Here is an 18,420-nt window from a genome sequence, read left to right as displayed (position 1 = left end):
TTAAAAAAGCCATATGCTTTTACACTGAATATATGATGCAGAGATACTATCTGCTTCCAATTAGGAATGAGTTCATCACATGTAACTTAAAGATATGGCCTCGGGAAAATAGATGACTCTCCCAACACAATCCCTTTTTGGCACAGCTGGGGATCAGCCTAAGACTATCACTAAGATTTAGGTCCACAGTCAGCTTTAACTCAAAGCAGACACTGATTTTATTGGTTGAATGGTATACTATTTATAGTAGTATTTGGGCAGCAAAACGATGAAAGCAATAAAACAGTCTTTCTCCCACAACGTTAGAACTGGGAGGTGTTGATGCTCATCACAGGACCTTCCCTTGAAGGCAAAGACCATGCCTCTCTTGGATATGTATTCCTAGAGATGTTATAACTGTTACAGAAAATGCTCTTTGCTACTGAGTTATAGCCCGAAGGTTTATCATATACATTTTGTGCTTTTTCTTTTCTTGAATAGGGAGAAGATCCAATTTATCCGAACTGAAGGGACTCCAGGATTGGTGCGCCTTTCAAGCGATGCAGACCTGGTTATGTTGCTGAGGTACCTATGTAACACTCATTCTTGAGGCAGAAGGTCTCCTGTCATCAGATATCATGGAGCACTGTAGAAAATAATATGCCAATATTAATAGCCTTAAAGTTATTCTTATTCTTTAGACTTGTGGAAATATGCTGAAGATTTAGGGCACTGATTGAGTGATCATTCACTTCAGGTTGCATTTGTTGCACTGAGATCTGTTTAATTTTGTTTTTACCCTGCTATCAAAGGAGGTTGTATTGGAAAAGGGAAAGGTTGTAATGAATAAAATCTCCCACTCACAGAATGGAAAAGAAGGGTATCTGAATAAGGTATCCACACTTACCTCCTCAGTGTAGAAGAGTTTGCTCCTTCAGTTTATATATTCTTTAAATGTTTTTCTCAAAATGTGTTTTGTCCCCTTTTGCTGACTCAAGAAATTATTTATTTAGCTTGTGGTTTTAAGAGTGTGCATTTGGGAAATCAGATCAAAAAAAAAAAAGAAAGTTGACATTTAGTCCCTGCTACTCACTGCCAACTTGATAGCCCTTCATAAAACTGACCAGTTGTTTTTTTCTTCCCCCTCTAATGGTTAAATCAGCTTTGGTTTTAAATTTTAGAGTAGTTTAGAAAGAAAACTGGAAAGTTTTCAAAAGACTCTCATTTTTTGTATTGTCACTCAAATGTAGGCAAGCCAAAGTAAAATAGCGCTTTGCTCTATCCAGTGGTTGTGACACCCACCCCTGTAACCTCCACAGAATTAAAGGGAACCTCATACTGAACCTTTCAGGCAAGATTTTGTTTATCCCTGAGTGTTAATAACCTCATTCAAGTAATCATGATGATCTTGACCCTGACCATGTCTAATTCTCACTCCATAGTTGTCATATCTGTTACCATATTTCTGACTGCCCACATGATTGTTGTCAGAAAGTTATTTTTCTTTATGTGTAGTCGAAGCATAATTCAAAGGGATGGACTTACTTTCTATAGATACTTGGCTTCAGTTGACTCTGAATAGGACCTATGGTGGGGGACACGTCTCAACCTGTGGGTGGCATTTGGTATTGAGCCAGTTCTGAAAGCAGCATATAGTATGCCAGGAGGTCAGGAAGACTACTGGCCAATTAATATTAGCATGATGTTTCTGTCATGGTTTGGTTGGTGATAAAATAGTTATAAGTTTCTGTTAACAGAATTCTGGCCAGAATATGCTCTTTTTCTTCATTCTAGAAAGCTAAGATGTTTTTCTTTTAAACTAAGAATTCTGCTGTTGGAATTAGTAAAAACAGACGTCATAATTATCATTCAGATGTCCATAGTTAAATAATCTTTAGATGGTATAGTCTTAAATTTATTATACTATAGCTTATAATGTTTTACTTTGATTGCACAACAGTTTGCATGAGTTTCTATATGTTATGTAGTAGAATTCAAAAGTATTTGAATTCGAACAATTCAAAATTCGTTCATACCTAAAGAGCAAGCTGCATTTTCCCCTCTTTGGGAAAATAAGCAGGTTCTCCAAAGCTAATGGGCTTTTGGAGAAGTGTGAGAAATTTACTTACATATAATAGTTCTATAATTATTGCATATAAATGATGTAATTAAATTCTAGACTTTTCATGTGGGTGATCAAATGTGTTTATTATTTTAATAATAGTAAACAACACAATGTATTATATGTTCATGCTTAATAAGTAATAATTCATGATTATTGAAAAATTTGGGGTTTTATTCATGTCCTCGGTTCTTTATGTTTTATTTTACTTTGGAATTGGAATGATTTGAATTAGTGACTGCAAACTTCAGTCAGCATACTTGTCACATGGAAGGCATGGAAGACTTTGTGTCTATTTTTATGTGTTGTCTAATTTCTTAAAAAGGAAAATCACTCCTGATACATATTGACTTAATTCAGTAAGCTGCAATGTAAAGATAATATCATTCTAGGACATTATTCAATTCAAAATAAATCTATGTAATTTTCCAATAGGGCTATTTTGAACCTCATTAATTTTTGTTTTGTTTTGTTTTTTTTTGAGACAGAGTTTCGCTTTTGTTACCCAGGCTGGAGTGCAATGGCATGATCTCGGCTCACCGCAACCTCCGCCTCCTGGGTTCAGGCAATTGTCCTGCCACAGCCTCCTGAGTAGCTGGGATTACAGGCACACGCCACCATGCCCAGCTAATTTGTTGTATTTTTAGTAGAGACGGGGTTTCACCATGTTGACCAGGATGGTCCCGATCTCTTGACCTTGTGATCCACCCACCTCAGCCTCCCAAAGTGCTGGGATTACAGTCTTGAGCCACCACGCCCGGCCTGAACCCCATTAATTTTTAAATGACCTTATTGAGTTTGTTATTGGTTTTTCTATTTCATGAATTTTTTCACTAACTCAATTCATGTAAAAAAAAAGAAAGTACCTCTATCAGAGCCCATATAGGAAATGACTGATAAATTTGGTTACATAAATATTTTTAAATTCATGTAATGAAATATATCACATATAAATGCATAGAGAAAGATAGCCAACTGGAAGAATAGATTTACAAGACATAAAACAAACAAATTGGCTGGGTGCAGTGGCTCTCACCTGTAATGCCAGCACTTTGGAAGGCTGAGGCAGGCCGATCACAAGGTCAGCAGATCAAGACCATCCTGCCCAACATGGTGAAACCCCATCTCCACTAAAAAACAAATAAAATAAAGAAATTAGCTGGGTGTGGTGGTGTGCACCTGTAGTCCCAGCTACTTGGGAGGCCGAGGCAGGGGAATCACTTGAACCTGGGAGGCAGAGGTTTCAGTGAGCGAATATTATGCCACTGTACTCCAGTCTCGTGACAGAGCAAGAGTCTGTAAAAAAAAAAAAAATTCATGGATACATAAAGGCCTTTAATTTAAAAGAAAAGAACCCAATAGAAAAATGGATAAAGGATATGAAAAGGCATTTCACAGAAATGGAAGTATGAATAGCCAATAAACCCATGGAAAAATGCTAGTAATTATAAATCCAGTTTTAAATAATGAGATACCATTTTACACTATTAGATTTGTAAAAGTCAAAAAGTCTGAAATACCTAATGATACATAAGAACTTTTGTATTATCTGGGCTTAGTGGCATTGCAGTTTCTACACCTTGTTGGAATATGAATTGACACTATCTTATACAGCTGAAAAGGCATATGCATTATGATAGAGTAACTCTGCTTTTAGGTATATGCCATGTTTGCACTAAGAAAGTCTTTTACACATATTCAAGGTATTATATATAGGATGTTCATTGCACTATTATTGATAAAAGCACACAATTTGAAATAAAGTATATGCTCATCCAAAGAGGTATGAATAAATTGACTGATATGTTTGTAGAATGGCCTACCATAGCAGGTAAAAGGAATAAACTAGATCCTTATGTATCCACATAGATACCAGAAATATATTGTTGAATTTAAAAATCTCGAGAATACTATAATTTACATAGCATGTATGTAATTTTTAAACAATGCATAAAGTAAAACAATATATTATTTACCTTTCTGTATAAATGTTGCCAAATATAGAACTATGGAAGGAAGGATACCTATACAATCATGATAGAGGAGAACAAAAGGAACTTTATATACACACATGCACACACACACTACAGATATCTATACATCTCTATATAGATACATATAGACTTTTCAGTGTGTGTGTGTGAAGCAAAAATAGTGTTAACATTTACTAACACTGCATGATGTATATTGAGCATTTTTATATTTTTATCTTTTAGGTATTAAACTTTTCAAGTAAACTCTTTTTCTTTTGATATGAAAGATTTCTGAGTATTAGTTATATTTAAGGGAAAGAATATAGGCCATCACAGGAACTATAGGTATAGATGTCTGTGGGAAGAGTGCTGATTCCTACTCTTTTTTTTTTTTTTTAATTTTTTATTTGATTATAGGTTTTGGGGTACATGAGCAGAGCATGCGAGACAGTTGCGTAGGTACACACATGGCAGTGTGCTTTGCTTTTCTTCTCCCCTTCACCCACATTTGGCATTTCTCCCCAGGCTATCCCTCCCCACCTCCCCCTCCCACTGGCCCTCCCCTTTTCCCCCCAATAGACCCCAGTGTTTAGTACTCCCCTTTCTGTGTCCATGTGTTCTCATTTTTCATCACCCACCTATGAGTGAGAATATGCGGTGTTTCATTTTCTGTTCTTGTGTCAGTTTGCTAGCTGTAGGTTTCTAGATTCTAGTGCTATCAGTTGTTACATGAGACTTTTTCTTAACAGTTAATTTTAAATTCACATTATTCCATTTGATTTTTTTAAAAAGAAAACTAACTATTTCAGGGATTAATTTGGTATTACAGATAAGATTACTTACTGCTTCTATATCCATATCTTTTGACTTATAGTTTAAAAGTACAGTGGTGGCTTGAAAAAAACATCACATAAAAATGCTTTTGCTGCAGTGGTCCGGCAGAAGTGTTGTTACACACTGCTTAACAGTGTCTCAGCCTCAGCAGCATGGACATTTTGGGCTGGCTAGGTATTTTTTTGTGAAGAGCTACATTGTGAATTATAGGATGTTTAGCAGCATCCTGACCTCACCCACTAGAGGCCAATAGCACCTCCTCCCCCAGTTATGACTATATTAAAGTGTTAATAAATGTTAACACTATTTTTGCTTCACACAATATCCTCAGACATTGCCAAATGCCCCAAGGAATGGCGGTAGCAAACTCACCTCGGTCTAGAACCAGTGCTATCACACTTAGAAGTCCTTGCCTTAAATCTCTACAAAATTAAACTGTTGCCACTTCTACTGAACTTTTTTTTTTTTAAAACAAGTAACTATTTTCTAGATTTGGCTACATTTGAGCAAAAAGAAATCTACTTCTACCTCTCAATTAAAAAACACAAGCCCTCTAACTTTTTTTTACTGTTGTTTTAATTCTATTTAGCCAAATGTTTATATATTTGAGCTTGGTACCATTAATAATAGTTTTCTTTATTATAATATTTAATGAAAAGTCCAGGATTCTAAGATCTCAGGTCTCTGGTTACTATCTTTTAGGAGAATATCAGAAATAGACATTTCAATATAGAAAAAAAAAAGACAAGTAAATGGTCTAAGATCCAAATCCTCACATTTGAAAAATAGTAGCCAGGATAAACAAGGGAGCTCATTATTTTGCGACTGTAATTATTTAGAAGGTGTTTTGTTTTATTTTGCTTTTAATTATCTAATAAAATCCTAAGCTCTTCAAAGTCTAAGACCCTATTGTTTATTTCTTAAAATGAGGATATAGAACATACTTTGTGTATTTATGATGTGTTCTCAATTAATATTTTCTATTTTGTGTTGGAATCCTGTTTCCAAATCTAAAAACCCAAGTATGATTTTCAAACGTGTACACTCAAACTCATATATTGAAATAGTAAAATCAAATCATGTTGTCCAAACTTGGTAGGAAAACAGGCAAATAGCCACAGGTTTCACAAAAATGACCAGAGCCTGCCATTTTGTTCCAAGAATTACCTGCAAGAGAAAGGGGGTGGGTGCTGTCTTTGGGAGGTGAACCAGCTCTCGGATGGAATGTTCTACCCCCTTGGGCTTTAGGCTGTTCCCCACTTCTTTGGCTGAAATACCCATTTTGTTTCTTGTCCTTCCCCAGCTTATTTGAAGAAGAGATAATGTCATATGTGCCTCCACATGCCTTACTCCACCCCAGCTACTGTCAGTCCCCACGTGGCTCTCCCGTGTCATCTCCTCAGAACTCGCCAGGTGAGTCCACCTGCTGCTCACAGTGAATTCTCTGAGGAGTGAACCTACAAGCCAGATGTTCTCTCCTCCCTAAAGACAGGACAGGAAGGGAATACTTCAGATACATCTTTAGTGTTAGCACAGATACATGTGTGGCATTTCCTGTCTCTTAAGAGTGACTTATTTCCATGGGGATTCATTTTGACAAAGAGATAATGAATAGGAGGATTTGTGGTAAGGCATACTCAAATATACAATTTACTTTCCATGATATTATATCATGCAATAGCAGGACACAAAATATTAGGTTGCTTTTTGGCTTTGGAAAGTTCTAATGATGAGACTGATTTGACAGACAATGAAGTTAAATTCTCTACTCTCAAGAAATAATATAGAATTGAAATTATTTGGTTTAATGGACTTGGATATATTTCCCTGCAATTTTCATTAATTGCATTATATATAAAGAACAGAGATGGATTGGCAGATAGAACATGTTTATAAACTGAAATGTGTACATTTGATCTCTTTTTAAAGAGATAGGCATGAATGAAAGAGTGAATGGGTACATCAACAAATGGTAGAAAATGCAGCTTGGCAAATGAGCTTTGAAAATGAAGGCAGTCATGATGTTGACAGAATATCAGCTGTATATAGGTCCTTATTATAGTCAATGCATTATTCACACTTTAACAGCTATCAGAATTGAAAACTGTTTCAGTAGAAATGCAAACTCCTTATGTGTCACTAAGCTGCTGTATGTTCTTTGGTATATAACATGCGTTTTCACATACTGCAATGATAACGAAGCTGCAGCCTAATTGGATACTGCAAACAGGAAAAGATCTATTAATTTGTTCATTTAACACAGATTTATGGAGCTTCTAACTATGATCCAAGCACTGAATTAGACTCTGGGACTGCAAAGATGACTAATACAGTTTCTGCCTTTGAAGAATTGATGGTGGGGCAGTGAGTCAACAAATGACTCTGTGAAGCTCTGTAGTTAGTCTTGTAATGAAGAAATGTATGGGAACACAGTTGTGGGAGCACATATTCCTTTAGGGCTAGGGATGGGGTGTTTGGGGAACTATGAAGTAGAGTCTTGAAGGATGATGAATAGGAGTTTACCAGGTGGACCAAAGAAAGAAGGACGTTCTAGTCAAAGGGGTAGTGTGTTAGGCCATTCTTGTGTTGCTATAAAGAAAATCTGAGGCTGGGTAATTTATAAAGAAAAGAGGTTTCATTGGCTTATGGTTTTACAGGCTGTACAAGCATGGTGCCAGCATTTGCTTGGCTTCTGTGAGGGCCTCACAAAGCTTCCACTCATGTCAGGTGATGGAGAGCCAACATGTCACATGGTGAGAGTGGGAGCCAGAGAGAGCAGGGGAGAGGTACCACACACCTTTAAACAACCAGATCTCCTGTGAGATCACCCCTCACCAAGGGGGTGGTACTAAGCCATTCATGAGGGATCCGCCCTTATGATCCAAACACCCCCGAGAAGGCCCTACCTCTGACACTGGGGATTATATTTAAAAATGAGATTTAGTGGGAACAAACATCAGAAAAACCATATCAGGTAGCATAAGCTAAGCCACAGGAGCATGAAAGTAGTGTAGGAAAGTAATAGATACAAGTGAAGGGCAGTTCGCAAAGCTCAGGTTGGAAAGGTAGGCTAGGACTGGTTCATCACTGAAGCCTTATTTATTTATTTATTTATTTATTTATTTATTTATTTATTTATGAATCAGAGTATCATTTCTTTGACCAGGCTGGAGTGCAGTGGCGTGAGCTAGGCTCACTGCAACCTCCGCTTCCTGGGTTCAAGCAATTCTCCTGCCTCAGCCTCCCCAGCAGCTGGGATTACAGGAATGTGCCACCACACCCAGCTAATTTTTGTGTTTGTAGTAGACTCTGGGTTTCACCATGTTTGTCAGGCTGGTCTCAAACTCCTGACTTCAAGTGATCTGCTCACCTGGGCCTCCCAAAGTGCTAGAATTACAGGTGTGAGCCACTACGACTGGCCAGCCTTATTCTATAGTCCATGTAAAGCCACTGAAAGGGTATAAGCAGAGGAATACCAATGTTTTTCAAAGATCAGTTTGGTGGCAATTGGGAGTAAATTAGAAGATGAGAGACTGGCGACAGAGTATCAGAGAGGCTGTTGCGTTAGCCAGAGTAACATAATGAAAGGCTGGACTAGGCAGTGGAGATGGAGACCAGGGAAAGAATTGAGGAGATACATAGAAAGCAGAGTCACCAGGACTTTGAGTAGAGGTAGGGAAGAGTTAGGGCCTCACTACCTAGACTACCAGGCAGAGGGTAAGAATGGAAAATGGTTAGACTCAAGCAGGAAAGTTGAATGAGTTTGGTGGTGGACAAGTTTTGTTGAGAAATCTTTGGGCCATCAATTGGAGATTCCCAAACAGAGCTGGAAATGACAGCCATGGAGCATGGGAGAGGTTGACAGCAAGGAATTCAGTGTACTGGTGGCAACTGAAGCCTAGAGTGTAGATTAGAGCAGCTGGGGAGAAACTCATTGAAAAGAAGACGAAACAGGATAATGAAGTGAGAAACCTCAATATTTAAGGGATGAGCTGAGACAGAGGAGCAAGTGAAAGAAAGAGAGCCAACAGATTTTGAATAGAGTTAGGAAAGTCTTTTCAGGGGAGCCAGGTTTCACAGAGGAGGGGTTAATAGATCCACATGCCCAAAGGGTTCGGGAGACCCAGCCACTCATGCAGACTGAGGTGGGAGGGTTGCATGGGCCGAAGCTGCAGTGAGCCATGATTGCGCCACTACACTCCAGCCAGGGCAGCAAAGTGAGACCCTGTCTCAAAAAGGAGGTGGGGCATCAAGAAGGATGAGACCTGAAAAGAGGCCTCATTTAGGTTTGAAAATCATGAAATTATAAATCGTCTTTGCCAAAGCAGGTTCTGTGAAGTAACAGGTTATAAACTGGATCATGATCAGTGACAGAATGGTACAGGATATGAAACAGAAGTCAAATGCTCTTTTACTAAATCTGGAGGTGAAAAGAAAGCCAAATAGAACAGTAGATAGAAGAGAGAGGGAAGGGATTTTAGGATGGGAAGTTGAGTATACATGAGCAGAGGCCACAGGACATGAGTGGAAGGAAAGTGGTTTGTGGAATAAGGCAGAAAAGTGGCAGCCCACACAGTACAGGCCCATGGGCAGCAGGACATTGAGGGCAGAAACACAGGCCAACTTCAGAACAAAATAGGGGCACCTATTTTGATGGCACAGGCTGAAAGGAAGTGTATGCCACTTTAGGTAAGCTTAAAGATATAGGGGAAAACTTCATGAAATTCCCAGCTGACCTCAGTCTCTTAGCAGCTGTCTGACTTAGGCTAGGATACCTCCTTCCCTGAGCCCGAATTTCTTTTTCTATAAAATAAGCATAATAATAATCACCTCACCTCTCATGATTATTTTTGGAGAACTCTTCGCTTGGTGCTTGGAACATCATAAGCAGCCAACAAACGTTAATGGGTCACTCTTTTCCTTCCTTTCTTTCTTTCTTTCTTTCTTTCTTTCTTTCTTTCTTTCTTTCTTTCTTTCTTTCTTTCTTCTTTCTATTCTGAGAAGTAGAATTTGTTCACATTTGAGCCATTAATGATTGGAACATATGAACCCTGATTTGCAGAGCTGTCTGCTTAGATATGTAATCATGCAGTGATCTTTATCTTAGTAAGAATCTATGCTGGGGTTTAAAGTGGACCATCCCTTTATGTTTTACCATTAAAGAAATGACACTGTGTGGATTGTTACTGTGGCCTGTCCTCCCCGAGGCAAAGGTAGATCGCCAGATGCTGCCCCTTCCATGCTCTTTAAAGGCCTGCACTTCAAGACTGGCCACACATTCTTCAAGACTGTAACTGTATGAGCATTCTAAATGTGGCTAAGTTCACTTCCTCATTTAGCATCACAAATGCACATGAGTAATCCTTAGTGACAATAAAATCCATTCTAGAATCTTACATTTAGAGTTAAACATTTTCCAAAGACATGTGTAATCCAAATATATCTAAATTGCTAGCAGTGTTTGTGGTGGTTTTAATTTTCAGGAAGAATCATCTCCATATTTTTGGCCCACTCTGTTTCATTGGGCTTTGTTTGATCTTGAAACTGGGTTGTACAGCCTGATATCAATGGAAGTCCCTATAACAAATTCCATATGATACCAGGGCTGGACTCACTAACCTCATTTCCTTGTGGAGGAATCTTCTGTTTCTTTGAATAAAATAGCTTCCCCTTCTACCAGTGTTCCTGAAGGTCTTGTGAAGGCAACATTTCAAACCGATTTTTTAAAGTGGTCTGATCCTCCTTGGTGACTAGAATTTCACCCCTTTTAGTGGTGTGAGAATAACACCATGAAAATTATGACAGTAATAAATTTTAATGAACTTCATTGAGAATTCCTAGCAACTTTCCACACTTTTCTTCATTCCAAGCACACTGACATGTCTTTTCAACTGCAGAAGAGAGGGGGGCTTTGGAAACTTTGACTCACTGTTTTTTGCAGCTGTTATAGTGCTCACCAAAATTTGTCAAAATTCTGGAATGTGAAGGTTTGTTTTTCTAGGACCATTATAATGCCAATCCCAACCTCAGTGATGCCAGAAGGAAAAGATCTTCCCAAACCCTATGTGGCTTATTCTGCCAAATATGGGACCCAGAAGTTTATTTAAGCTGCACATTTCTAGGAAGTTAAAGGCAATAACACCTAATTTCTCTGATATTATTGGAGATCTGCTCTCTTATGTGGATTTTCCAGGTAACCAAAGCTATGATTTTAACTGTATGAGAATTTGTTTAACACACTATTTGCTGAAACTCTTCATAAATATATTACATTTCTCCTTACTTTCCTATAAACAGCACATTGAGGGTACTTTATGGTTTGGGGGGATCATCGTGCCCATGAATCATGATGCAGAGCTCTGGTGACATCACTAGAACTGGACTTCCTGGAAACCAGCACCAGCAGTCACCCTCAAAAGAAGCCAAACACTCAGCACAGAAGAGCTCATGGGTCTTTACTAAAGGTGTCTTGAGCGGATGGGTTATGAGAGGGAATTATTTCTCCCAACACATTGTATACCCTTAAGGATCTTCCTTTTCTCTCTCTCCTACCACAAAATCTTAGCATTTTACCAGCTGTTTATGTCATCTTCTACTCTTTTTATAAACATTTCCTCTTCTCTCCCCACTCTCTCTCCTTTTCTTCCTCTCTCTCTCTCTCCCTCCTTCTCATCTGTCCTTCTCCCTTTCCCCATCTTTCCTACTGTCCCTGAAGTAGCTTTATACCTGTTTTTAGAAAAGGCATTTGATCCCTTCCCTTGACTGAGCCCTGCAAAGATGATCTAGGAACTAAATTGCACAAATGAAGGATGCTCCCTGGGTGGGCAGGGATGGGGAAGTTGTGATTCCAGAGACCAAAAGAAAGCCCCAGACACTGTCTCCATCACAGTATAGAGACTTAACTTTTTGTTGTTGTTTTTGTTCTTAGTCTCCCTTGCCCTCACCCATATAGCTGTCAAAGGGTGCCTGCTATTGGCAGACCCTTCACCTTTCTCTTTTTAATAAATTGCTTTCCTGCCAAGACCTCTGTCAAGGTTTGAGAAGTTAGAGCATTAAGTTGTTCTCAATAAATGGTATGTACATGAGCATCAGCAAGCTCAAAAAAATGACCCGAGTGCCTTTTACTACTGAGAGAATAAAGCAAAAATGCCAGGTCTTCAGTGGTTGTGCTTTGTACCAGCAATTTGGACGTGTTTTTCTTAAGTTCCAGTGTTGAGCTATGTTCCAGAAGAAGGAGCCTTCCAGAAATTATTGTAGTGCTTGATGTTTTGTTTTCATTCACTCACAGGGCATTTGTTTTAAATGTCATAGGGATTTTTTGAAAGTGAATCAGGAAAGAGGTGAGCTTCTGAGCTGTCCCAGGACAGAGGCATGGAGCCATGCTGGATCAAGCTAAGCTCCAGCCCCTGTCCAATACGGAGAACTGGTGTTAGTCATCAGAGCAATCTGGGTTCTGGGCCGGATTCACACCCAGAATCAAAAAGGACTGAGACTGCCTGGGAGTTGGATGCCAAGCTACTTTTAGTGTCTTCTGAAATATTTTGCCAGATAGAATTCTTTAGTTTATATATGATTATGTAATTTTCTAACAGTATATGAAAATATAAAAGTTCTTTAGGGCTGCCTAGCAATGACAAAGCAAGAAGTCCCTAATATCTATTACCAAAATTTTTTCCTGCAAAGAAATAGCAAAATGCTGACTATTCATGAAGTCAACCCTTCATTTGTTCACTTTCTAGATGTAACATTGATCTTTTGTCTCTGATTTTCTTTTTTAAGACTGTAAAGACCATAAAATTACTCTGTCTGTAAAGTATTATAATCTGGAACTTCACTTATAGTTGTAGTTCCCATACAACTCTATTAGCTCAATCTTCCAAGAACATTCTATATTTCCAAAGTGGAAGTAACATCATTCCTGCTCTGGAATTTCTTGGCAATTATACCTCACTGTATTAAGAATTTGACAAAGGTCAACAGCATAATTTACTGTAATTTTAAAATGAAGTAATGTGTAAATGACTTTCTTCATAATGGAACTATGAGCAAAAGAATTTTTGCATTTAACAATTGCTGTGTCAGAGTTTTTATAATTAAATCCCTTTACTTAGAGGATAAACAGTCAGAGCTAATTTTTATTGTGTCTGTATTGATGTTGATGGAATGCATTATGGCATTTCCCACATCCTTTTAAGCATCTCAAATTATATAGGCATAGTTACTGTGTGTGTTGTTTTTTTTTTAAAAGTAATCAGCTCTTTAAAAACCATGTTTCTTTTGCATCTTAAAAGATTTTCATTCAGTTCTTCGTTCTTCATTTTTCTCTTTCTTATCAATGATTGAGCTCTTGGAAGTTGATTCACTACAGCTGTGTTCTTCACTGTCTGGCTTTTCTAGTCTGAAGTTTCTCAGACTGGAGCACTGACACCTTGATTGTGCCACCCCTGAGTGGACTTGAGACTACACTCTCCTAGCTCTCATCCATTTAGGAGCGCAGTCTTGTGTTCGTGGAGATAATGTTCCTTCATGTTATAAAGGATGCCTTTTGGATACACAGGAAACATTTGCCTTTGTGTTTCATTGGTGACATTTGACCTTCCTATAAAGGAATAGTGGTTCTCAACCATAGCTGCACATTGGAATCATCTGGAGCCATATTAAACACTCATGCCTGGGTGTTTAAAGACACATTCTGATGTAATGCATCTTGGGTGTGGCCTGAACATTGGAATTTTTAAAAGCTTCCTAAGTGATTCTAATGTACAGTCAAGATTGAGAACCCCTGCCTAGGAGTCCTTTCTGCTTCCCAGATCTTTAAAGTCAAGTTTATTTGCTTGCTTTATGACGTAACTCAGCCCTTTGCCTGACTCTACAGAAATCTCCAGACAGATTACTGGTCAATAGCTAGTTTTGTACAAATTCATTACCAAAATCTCAACTTATTTCCCTGTCTTTAGTATTCACCTCTATGCAGATAACAATAGCAGACACTTCTGTGGGATCTCTTATGCAACAGGCACTGCATAAAGTGCCATATACACACTAACACATGGCCCTGATCTCTCACCCCACCTCCAGCCCTATATTTTCCAGTCTCTAGGGCACTTGGTCAGTTGTCATCTCCAAGTCAACACGTATAAAGCTTCACATGCCCCTGTCCACCTGCATCACTTCCCACACTGTTTATAGCATTTGTGCTCCAATCCCAAATCTACTGTCACTGGAATATGACTTGGACAGGAAGCTGCACCTTCATTTTCCTTAGCTGCCAAGTGGTAATGATGGTCCTAGTAATACCTTCTTTGTAGACTTGTGAGGATTTCTCCAGATGCCCTCTGTAATGTGCATGGTCTGTAATGTATAGCAGGCACTTAACAAATGAGATCTGTTGTTATTGTTTAAAAAAACTTTATATTAACATCATGCTTCCCTCTTCTTCCTTATCTACTCTTTTCCCAGTGCTTATTTCACATTGTAAAAGTTTCTCTGAGTCACTCACTCCAGTCTAGTCCCCTCGGGCTTCAGTTACTGCAACAACTCCTAACTGGGGCTCTCCTCTTGCCCACCCTTAATTTACTCAACACACTCTGAAAATAATTTCTTGAATAAAACACCACTTGTATGTTATTCCCTTGCTCAAGAACCTATAAAGGCTTCACACCATTCACTGCATCCTGCCAAACTCCTCTGCTAGGTTTTAAAAATTCTTGTCATAATTTGGCTCCAACCCTTCTGATCAATTTCATTTCCCATTTACTCCCAGCATTCCTCCTCCACTCTAGGCTAGCTTAGTTGTCTTGGCATCTTCCGAACACACATGCAGTGTTTATGCCAGCTCTTGCTGCTCTGTTCCAGAATAGAATATAAATTCTCCTTCCTTTGCAAGGTGTGGTTCCAACTAAGCTTCCTCCCTAAGGCCTTTTCCACTTTGATCTCTACTTATACTCATGTCTTTTTTATTATATTACTATTACTTTCGTATAACACTGATCTTAACAAATGCCTGTGGGGGTTGGGGGGCAGGTAGCCAGTGTCATTGAGTGGCTGTGGCAGAGTGGTGAGCGCATGCCTCGTCTAACAGAGTAGCTGCTGCTGCCCACTGGATTCCCAAGGAAATGCAAGCCAGTCGTTGCAAGATTACCCAAATAATTTTCAAGAGAAAAATCTGGAATTTTTAAACTTGAAATTTAATATGTAAATGTTGGCAGTTAATTTAAAATCTTCAAAAAAGGTTATGGAGGAAACAGCAGGGATCTATAGAACTAGGAATAGCCCCAGGGATATCGTTTTGTTCCCTCCGCTTTCTAGTCTGTATACCCTCTAATTCAGAACTTATTCTCTAGTTGTTCGATGTTTTATTTCTGCTTCTCCATCCCACTCCAGCAACCCCACCTTATTCATTTTGGGCATCCGTTGTTGAACTTAACACAGTATTAGCAATGAATAACAACCATTTAGTTCACTTATTTGTTAAATAAATTTTTAATGAACTTACATGGTATGTAATGAACAAGACTTCCAAGTTTTTGTTTTCTGGTTTCTTTCATTGGTTGGGTTTTTGTCATGGCTCTGTGTCTGATTTTCATATTCATCATCAATTTTATATCCCGTCCTGTTGCTTAGTCACCCGGTGACACAAAGCCAGATTTTTCTATGGAAAGAGGAACAGTGTTACTTTTATATTTTATTAGTGATATTTGCCATTGAATAATGTATAAAATATCCTTATATAACCTAGATATTCTCAGTACTTGGCATATGTTAAGAATGCAATTAAATATTAGTATTATTTATTCTTTGTGCAAGCAGGAGACAGATACCTTTTGCACTTATGTCTTATATTAAGATTATTTTACCCTGCAATATGATATTTATGCAATTATGTATCTAAAATCATTCTTGGTGATAGTGCATATCTAAAATAAGTTTTGTAGGCCGGGAGCAGTGGCTCATGCCTGTAATCCCAGCACTCTGGGAGGCTAAGGCGGGCGGATCACCTAAGTTCAGGGGTTTGAGACCAGCCTGGCCAACATGGTGAAACTCTGTCTACTAAAACTACAAAAATTAGCCAGATGTGGTGGTGAGTACCTGTAATCCCAGCTACTTGGGAGGCTGAGACAGGAGAATCGCTTGAACCTGGGAGGCAGAGGTTGCAGTGAGCTGAGATCATGCCACTCTTCTCCAGCCTGCACCACAGAGTGAGAATCCATCTCAAAAAAAAAAAAAAGTTTTGTGAGGAGTTTTTTGGTGAGGAATTTAGAGTAATTATTAAAAACTCACTTTTTGTGCCACTGACTTATATACCACATACTTTTCCACTGCAACTTCCTGTCTAATTGCCATGATATCATTTCAGCAGCAAGCAAAGATATTTCATCCTAACAGTTACTACTAGACATGAGTAACTCTTTTTGACTCATATTAGTTTGGACTGAAAAGGGGAACATGCTTGAGAAACACATGGGCACCATTGTAACTATTCAAACAGGATTTTAATTCTCAACCAAAATGCTACAAAGAAGACGTCGCTTAAGACTCTGGTTGAGGTTATATCCTTCAACTTGCAGAAATCAAAAATGCAGAAGTTAAGACTGTTGCCTCCTTTGACTTGTTAATTGTGATTGCTTTTGTCCATGGTGATGTGATAAACATAAAAATGATGCACAAATCCAGATTGTTCTCTCTTTGTGGTTTGCTGCAGGTACCCAGCGTGCCAATGCCCGGGCCCCAGCCCCTTACAAACGGGATTTTGAAGCCAAACTGAGGAATTTTTACAGGAAGTTAGAGACTAAAGGATATGGACAAGGCCCAGGGAAGTTAAAGTAAGTCAAATTGACACAAACCACATAATTTATAGGTGGTTAAAGGATGGGATGCAGTTGAGCCTCTAGGAAATTGATTGTGATTTGTGATGATTAGCCTTCATTTTCGTCGGCATATTTATTTTGGCATTTGTGAATTATAGATCATCTAAAACATAGTCCTGGAATTAAGTATGATTAAGCTTAACATTTTAAAACAAGTAGTGAAGATGCTGCCACTTTTCATGTAAAAATAAAGGCAAAATAAAAGGCTGGTATTTTTCCCTCTGAAAAGTACTTCTTTGTTGGTGCATAGTATATTCATTAGCTATAAAGCTATTCCAGTGTCCTCCACTGCAAGTTTCTGTCTCCTGAACTGACCTGAGTGTAGGTTGAATAGTGCCCAGCTCTGTTCAGTTCTGTGAAACAAACTTCACAACAGCACATGTCATGAGTGTTGTTTCTGCCTTTCTTCATCTACCTTCCCACTTCAAATGGGGAAACTGAAACATCATCATGTTGTTTGGCCTAGAATGGTTTCCATTCCCTACTTACCCTTCTTTCTCTCCTCCCTGCCTTCATCCCTGTCCCATGTCCCCACTGGAGATTATTCTGCCACTGAGAGAGGAAAGAGGAGCGAGGGTCTACACTGGAGCACCCCCATGACCCTGAGTGACTGAGAAAGGGTCCAGAGACCAGACCAACAGCAGTCCCAGGGTTCACTGCCCCACCCACAGGAAGTCTTGCTTGATTAAATTCCACCCTCATTGCCCTAAAAAATCATCAGCCTGCCCAAACACCATACTTCTCTGAGCTTTGCTTTTCTCACACTTACCAACTGTCATGCATTCAGCTGCCCTATCATCTCTCTGTCCATTACCATTTACAATAAGAGCAAATTGATATCTATGGAAGGATGACTTTAATTGTCATCATCACAAGTAGATTAAACTGCCACTTACATCATTCATTTGTCCCTGATAATTGAATGTAGGAAGATTCACTTAATTTAACAATTAACAATTGGAAACTCTTGCTTTGGAGGACATTGAGAATTTTTTTTCCCTCTTGTTTCTCACAGTCATCTCTCTGGGCACTTAATAATTGAATTCTTTGTCTAAGTGCATTGAGGCTTAAAACATTGCCTCATATAGTTGTTCTTGCTTTACTAAACAAAATGTGTGTGTGTTGTTTTATGATCATTTTTGGGGGGGGATAAACTGATTTGACCATTTAGATAGGAATCTCCAGTTGTTTTCATAGGTCATGGGTAGGGTGCTCTATTTACCAATGATTCTCTCATACAACTTTTGCTAATGATATTAGGAGTTAAAGACAAATGTGTACTTTTTATTGCAGACAGCAATGATATTAGGTAACATTACTCTTGCCTAGTTAATTGTGGCAAATGAAAATTAAATGGCAAGTGCCAGGTTCTAGAAAGATAAGTAAATTATCTGTAATAGTATAGTAATAATCTGTATTTTCCAAATTGTCTCTTTATGGACAGGTTAATTATCCGAAGAGATCACTTACTAGAAGATGCTTTTAATCAGATTATGGGTTATTCCAGAAAAGACCTGCAGAGAAATAAGCTATATGTCACCTTTGTCGGGGAGGAAGGGTGAGTAGAACAGAGAAGTGGCCTGTGGAACATAGGCTGTGGCCACAAGGCGGATGTTTCTCCACGTCGCTGTGGTTGCCTGAAACA

General features: G+C 38.6%; 1 protein-coding gene and 1 long non-coding RNA gene across 5 annotated transcripts in view; one reads left to right on the top strand and one right to left on the bottom strand.

The window, feature by feature from the left end:
* Positions 1-18,420, top strand: part of HECW2 (HECT, C2 and WW domain containing E3 ubiquitin protein ligase 2) — a 404,347-nt gene that overhangs the window by 339,352 nt on the left and 46,575 nt on the right. For all 4 annotated transcript variants that reach the window (XM_035305193.3, XM_035305191.3, XM_078328066.1 and 1 more), the window contains 4 exons: positions 481-564; positions 6,212-6,321; positions 16,610-16,730; positions 18,220-18,333. In XM_035305193.3, coding sequence (XP_035161084.2) covers positions 481-564; positions 6,212-6,321; positions 16,610-16,730; positions 18,220-18,333 — 429 coding nt within the window. The remainder of the gene's footprint in view (positions 1-480; positions 565-6,211; positions 6,322-16,609; positions 16,731-18,219; positions 18,334-18,420) is intronic.
* Positions 492-9,904, bottom strand: LOC118154634 (uncharacterized). The gene is made up of 3 exons (XR_008482208.2): positions 9,744-9,904; positions 3,138-3,231; positions 492-625 (listed from the first exon to the last, which is right to left on the bottom strand). It is a non-coding gene; the product is annotated as an uncharacterized LOC118154634 (long non-coding RNA).

The sequence above is a fragment of the Callithrix jacchus genome, chromosome 6, assembly GCF_049354715.1.
Source record: "Callithrix jacchus isolate 240 chromosome 6, calJac240_pri, whole genome shotgun sequence".
Classification (NCBI taxonomy): Eukaryota; Metazoa; Chordata; class Mammalia; order Primates; family Cebidae; genus Callithrix; species Callithrix jacchus.
This window is presented reverse-complemented; position numbering and strand designations above follow the sequence as displayed.